Raw genomic sequence first — 6,915 nt, forward strand, 5'->3', positions numbered from 1 at the left:
GTTAGGTAAATTGCCTAAGGTTACACAGCAAAACTCCGTTTTGTTTTGTTTTTTTGTTACCATCTTTGTGCTTCAAACAGAGAACTATAGACTAACTTTCCTAATCTTACTACCTTTCCTTCATGCTTTATACAGGAAAAGTCAACTTTTCTTAAGGGAAACGTTATTTTGAGCAGGAAAGTAAATGACAAAAATTATACTTTGGCGAAATTAACCTAAGTTTCTGTAGGATGTGCTGTGGGCCAGAGCCCAGGCCAGAGGCAAGGACCTTAAGCCAGGGCAGTAGCAGCAAGTCTGGGAAGGGGTCTGGCAGGAGGCACTTGGAGGCTGGAAAGGGCTTGTCAAATGTTTGGATGTGGTGGAAGGGAAGGGCAGCCTTGCCACGCTAGGTTTGGGATGCAGGGGACACAGGGGACACTGGCAGGCGGCGTGGCCTGGGTCAAACCCCTCACTCTCCGAGCCTTTCTTGCTTGGTACCCTTGCAAATAAACACCTTCCTTTCTATTGCTGCAGAAACCTTGGTGTGGATATCTGGTTTTACTGCACCGGGTGAGCAGACACCAGTTTGGTTCCACAACACTGTCTCCCTCTATCCCTTGTTGGTGACTTCCGTGTAGCAGGTGCCAAAAGCTGGTTCACTTGTGGGGCGTGTGTGTAGTTTTCAGAGCGCCTGTAGGGTCTCATCCAGACTGGGAGGTTCTGACTCAACTCCCCACCTTCTTCACTGCATTCCTGCCCCCAGCCTTGGGTTGCTGCGCTCTCCTCCCCTAGCTGGCAGAGGAACGGGAGAGATGGTCCAAGCCCAGCTGCCTTCCACTGTGCACACTACTTCTCTCACTGCACCATGTCAAGGGGACAGGCCAGTCCTCAGCCATCCTCTGTCTGCTCTGCTGTTGCCCTTCTCAGTGGAGACTAGACCCCCGCCTGCATTTGTTCACATGCCACATCTTGGGCCCTGGCACAGGGCTGTGTGGAACAGAAAGACATCGTGAAGGGCAACACCTGCATCACTCCCCAGTGGGCAGAAGCCTCCCAACTCCAGTAATTTTCCTTCACAGGCTTCTTCGAGGGCTGGAGCGGCAGTGGTGAGGGGTGGAATCAGAGGACAGAGTCTTCCACCTCAGGTCAGTCTCGAGGAGGGTCTGTCCCAGCTCTCAGATCTTGTCTTTAGAACAAGTGCCAGTTAATTCCCAAGTCTGAGTTCTACTCATTGATTCAGGACAGCAGAATAACTCCCACTTCCCAGCCCTGTTTCTGGGAATGATCACAAGCCTGGCTGCAGGGCGACTGACACCATTGTGGGCGCACTAAGCATGTCCAGCTCTTACTATTGTCTCCGTGTCTCGGCTTTCTCTTTTGGAGCTCTTGGTTGAGGCACTTGGTGAGTGTGGACTTTTAAGGTGAACTCTGAGCTGACCAGGACTGGCTGGTTGGTCTCTTGGGTACCATGCAGTCACAGAAGCAGGTAATCAAAGAACAAACCGTCCTGTGGTGTTTGGAGTCCCTCTTGGCTACCATCAAAGCCTCTGTTTGATTTCTTACATGGCAACAAAACCAGGAGGAGAAGCTGAGTGGCGTCTGGAATAAACTTTGGGTGCAGATGGGATTCAGGCTGTGGATAATGTGCTGGAAGCACACACAGTTATGACCATCAAGTATGCAAGAAGCAATCATTCTCCTGGCTCTCCTGGGTGCCATGTCAGGTGGGAACTCAATTTTGCTTTGGAACCTTGCTTGCCTACTTGGTCTGCATAATACCATTGTATGACAATGTCCCCCAAAAAGGAAATTGCCCCTGGGAGGCTTGTTCAACTGAGGGCTTAGCTGCAATAATGAATGAGGTGATGCAGTTCCAGGGAGCCCTGGGGGACCGGGTAGGAGCCCTGGAGAAGAGAGATGCTTAAAGAGCCTAATCTAATCTATGTTGGTGGTAACCCTCTGGGGTTAACTGGCCTGCATTTGGTAGTCCTCCTGAGATCTAAGGGTGGGAAAATAGTGTTCGTAGCAGAGCTTTGTGTGTATGTCAAGTGAGTCTTTGTGGAGATTCTGGCCCTTCTCTGGAGCCTCGTAGGGCAACTTGAGGTTAACAAGCGATCCTGTGAGGAAAGTGAGCAACTGAGGGGGTGTCTTCCTCGTGAACAAAGAAAGCACCTTCTGATAGAAGGGCCAAAGACTCAATCTAGTGATCCTTTTACTCCCTCTTCCTCATTCAAGGGCATCAAGAATCTTAGATGATCTTTTTTATGTCAGCTTGGATTATTGAAATTGAGCTTTTAAAATTAAATGTTATTTCTGAATAGGTAGTATATGCATAATGTATGGAATTTAACTATGTTAAATTTGCAAATTAATTTAGGGATAATTTACATCTTTGATGAATTATATAGTAAAATACTTAGAAGAGTGTCTGAGTACATAGTAAATGCTTAGTAAGTGTTAGTGAGTATTATTTATGATCTTGAGTTTTCCTAATCCAAGAACAGGGTTCTAGATACTTGTTTCATTTGCTTTTCTTAGGAGTATTTTGAGGTTTCCTTCATAGAGATTTGGCACATTCTGATTATGGTTATTTCTAGTTATTTTACTTTTTCTTTTTTTACATTTGTAAATGGAATCTCTTCTTCCCTACATCTTTCAACTGATTATTGTATGATGTATGGAAATCTATTAACAAATGATCTTACTATTTGGCATGGTTTTTCAGGTGATTCTCATGAATTTTCCATGTTTGAAAAAATGAACATTTATATTCTTCTTCTCCTATTTCTATAGCTCCTATTTTTTTCTTATCTAACTGCCAGGCCTGGACATTCTGATCATTATTAAATAATGACAAGAGTATAAATTCCTGTCTTGTTTCCCATTAAGCATGATGTTAACTTTTGGTGTGAGAGAGAAATGTTTTATATGTTAAGGAGGTGGCTTTTATTCTTGTTAACATAAGAATATTAGAGTGTTTATTTCTAAATAAAAATATAATAAATAAAACTAAATGTAAGAATATTTGAGTACTTATTTCTAAATAAAAATGGATTTTTAAATCAAACGCTTTTTCAAGATCTATGAAAATGACCATTTAATTTTCCTCTTCAATCTCCTAATAAGATAAGTAAATAACTGGGTTTCCTAATATTGAGCCTGCTTCTATCTTGGGCTTTTCAACTCAGCAGAGGGCAGGATAACCTGTGAATGTGAAGTGGGCCATAAGCAGTTCAGACTGTCACTTGAAGTAAACATTTCAGATTTCCCCCAGAAATATGGGCTTTTAGGGCCATAATCATTTGAGTCGAGGTGACTTTTATTGTCACTGGGGAAAGAGTGAGGTTAGGAAGAATCCAATTTCTTACACTGAACACTATCATCTGGAACTTTATCAGAAGTGTGAAAGGGATAGATCACAAAGGTTTGCAAGAAATACTTGAGATTTCTTATTTAAAACACACAATAGAATCCCTTAGGTCAAATCTTATTTTTTGGAAGGGCTACTGTGACGCAAACTGTTTCTCTCTCATCTTCTTTTGTGAGTCTGAGAACCTGGTCATTACCCTCACACTCCAACACCTGAACTACAGAAGATTCTAGCGGGGCAGCCACATCAGCACCCCTTCAGGGTGTTGGAAGCAGGCATCACTATAATAATCTCAGATAAAGTAACACACAGTAAAAAATTAGCCGGGCATGAAGGTGGGTGCCTATAATCCTAGCTACCCAGGAGGCTGAGGCAGGAGAATCGCTTGAACCCGGGAGGTAGAGGTTACAGTGAACTGAGATTGCACCATTGCACCCCAGCCTGGGCAATGGAGCGAGACTCCATCTCAAATAAATAAATAAATAGATAAATAAATAGAGTAACATAAAGTATCCTCTTTCCTTTCATGGGGTCTAACTCCTATGCTTCCTTCAAGGCCCAACTGAAGTCCCATCCCTGCCATGGAGCCTTCCTGGATTGACCTAGCTCTTGGGGTGTGCTCCTGCTGTTGCACCCTGGAGCTCCTCCTGCCTGCACAGGGACTGCATGCCAAGAGTTCAGTCCAGCACCTAATACAGATTCAGTGCTCAGCCAAAAGTAGCATGAGCTATCATACTGCAATTCATCTGTTATATGGCCATTTCTGCCTCTTCAACTAGAATGTCAGCCCTGCAATAACAGATTTCATATATCTTATTGCTCATTGTCCTTGTGTGCCACATATCTAGAGGGTATCCAATACATATTTGCTGTTTTTGTTTTCATACTTTTTGAGTCTGGTATGGTTTTTTCCCCACATTTAGTGATACACCCCAAATGTAGAGCTTTAGATCTTTTTCCTGCTTGATATTGACATTTAAATTAGCTTCTGTCTTTTCCAGCTCCTATGAAGATGAGTTTCCCTTTGTGAAGCTATAGTGCCCATTCCACCAACAGCTTACAAAGGGAGGTTGTACAAGAATACAAACTAGACAAAACTCTCAACTGCCCCAGTGCGAAGAGTTGAGACACAGTAGTATTCTGGCTCCATCAGTCCCAAAGGATCACGTGTGAGTCCCAGAAGATGAAGGACCTAGAGAAGGACCCTTGGTATTTTTAAATCCACTGCATGCGGAAACTGTCTATGTTTTGAAGAAGCATCCAAGGAACCAGCTTTTGTATTACCCTCCTGGAAATGAAAAATGCCAGGGTATTTAATGAAAGAAGGGATCCTTGGGAGCTAGAAGATTCGCATGGACATGAAAAGGTACCAAACCCATCGAACTGAGTTTGTCCACAAGCTCTGGGCAAGAGGCGATCACAGCTTTCTTCAGCTCATCGTCTGTACCTGCTAGCTAGGGTTCTCTGCCAGCCAGTGTTGGGAAATCAAAGGCCTGAGACTGAGTTTCTTATTCTTGGAAATTAAAGTGTAAATGCTTCTCAATGCTCTCATATATGAAAAGGCTGGAAGATGCAATCCATTTCTAGAAAGTCTTTCTATCAGCCAATTAACCCTATATATAGGACCCAAAGAATGTTGCAAGAGGTTTCTACTTTTTCCATCTTGTCACTTTCCTGTTCAGTCACCTCAGAAGAACAAAAGACAGTCCCTTCTCTCAGCTCTTCCTTGCCCATGGCAACCTCACCCCCAGCCCAAGCTGTCAGTCAGTCACTGGAATCCATCCACTTTCGCCTCTGTGTAGTTGGAAGAGATTTGAAAGAAACAAGCCTTTCTCAGGCCCACTCCATAGTGATGTTCTAAGATAAACACATCTGTTTCTTGCCAATTATGACCTAGCTGGTACAAAATTAATCGCGGTTTTGGTAAAAACCACAATTACTTTTACACCAACCTAATATAACGTACAGAATCACTAATTGGATCACCTTTTCTTCTATGTCCTATAAAGGGCTCTTTTCTGTTAATCTTGCGTGGCCTGGATTGTCCCTTGTTCCCCCCAAAAAAGGGGGTGGGTGAACATCCCATTCAGGAAGGGGTATATATTGTGGAAGTTAAAGAAATAGGAAAAAGTTGCATATGTTGAAACAACATTTGACAATGCTCTATAGTTTACTGAGCATATGCATTTTCTTCTCTTTCTTTCTCTCTTTTTTTTTTTTTCTTCTTGAGACGGAATCTTGCTCTGTTGCCCAGGCTGGAGTGCAGTGGTGCAATCTGGGCTCACTACAACCTCCACCTCCCAGTTCAAGTGATTCTCCTGCCTCAGCCTCCCAAGTAGTGGGGATTACAGGCAGCTGCCACCACACACTGCTAATTTTTGTATTTTTAGTAAGGTAGGGTTTCACCATGTTGGCCAGGCTAGTCTCAAACTCCTGACCTCACGTGATCCACCCGGTTCAGACTCCCAAAGTGCTGGGATTACAGGCATGAGCCACTGTGCCCGGCTGAGCATATGCATTTTCTTATGTGGTATCTGTGCTGTAAGAATAAGTTTCCATAGGCCTGATATTAGCCTGAACTTTTCTGCTGAAGTTCTTGCATCACACTAACCCCTGGTCAAGGCATGAAGCATGCTGATTAATAGTGTTTCTTTGTAACCATGGTTCTAGGAGTTTCTGAATGGTTTGTAGCAGCTTGTAAGCATTGTTTATTGACAACAGTGAGATGGATTATTTGCACCTGGTGTGGATGAGGACCTTCCGTGGGTTCTGCTGTTGAGGCCAGTTATATAACAAGAATATACCTACAGCAAAACAGAAAGAAAATCCCAGCAAAGACTCCATAATTCCAAGACATTTGTGCATACATTGGTGGTTCGTGATCCAAGAAAATGCGATCTTCCGTCCCATAGAGAAAAGACAACAGTAAGAGCCTAGCCTGCACCTGGCCTCTGTGGATCTCTTGCCGAGGCAGCCTCCAGCTGTAGTGCGTATCCTTACTTTCAAGTTGTTGCTATGCTGTATCCATTTTGTGTAATAACACTGTAGATTTGTAAGCATTGTCATTTGGGTCCCATGAGTCTTCTTTAGCAATGGGACCTTGTTTAGTGGCTACTGTTAATGTAGCACCACAGCCCAGAGAAGTCAAGAGACCAGCCTAAGGTCACACAGTCAAGTAGTGGCAAAGCTAAGGCTTGAAGCCAGGGTTTCCAAATCTCTTGTTCTTTTCACAGAACTGATCTTGTTCACTGCCATTTGATTAGGTACTAGAGAGAATGAAGAGGTAGCTGTTGAGTGATGGTCTCAGTGAGTCCTGCTCTGTGTATTGAAAGCAGAGCTCTATGTTAGAGCAGCTACACCCCAAGAAGGTGGCATCACCCCACATTCTTCACCCACATCTCCACTTTCGGTGTCAGAGATCTAGGGTGGCCAACTTCCTCCTCTCTGAGACTGTGGAAGCCTTAATTATCCCAACATAAGCTCCCAGGAAGCCCCCATTGGTCCATTTCTGGAGAGGCAGTGATTCAAGGGAGACAAATGAGCACATCATGCATCCAGATCTCAGC

At 43.8% G+C, this 6,915-nt stretch overlaps 1 protein-coding gene across 1 annotated transcript in view; it reads left to right on the forward strand.

Annotated features, from left to right (window-relative positions):
* The first annotated feature begins 1,657 nt into the window (after positions 1-1,657).
* The window catches only part of CDHR3 (cadherin related family member 3), a 67,993-nt gene continuing 62,735 nt past the window's right edge, over positions 1,658-6,915 (forward strand). The window contains 1 exon segment of the mRNA XM_073009240.1: positions 1,658-1,703. Coding sequence (XP_072865341.1) covers positions 1,658-1,703 — 46 coding nt within the window.

The sequence above is a fragment of the Chlorocebus sabaeus genome, chromosome 21, assembly GCF_047675955.1.
Source record: "Chlorocebus sabaeus isolate Y175 chromosome 21, mChlSab1.0.hap1, whole genome shotgun sequence".
Taxonomy (NCBI): Eukaryota; Metazoa; Chordata; class Mammalia; order Primates; family Cercopithecidae; genus Chlorocebus; species Chlorocebus sabaeus.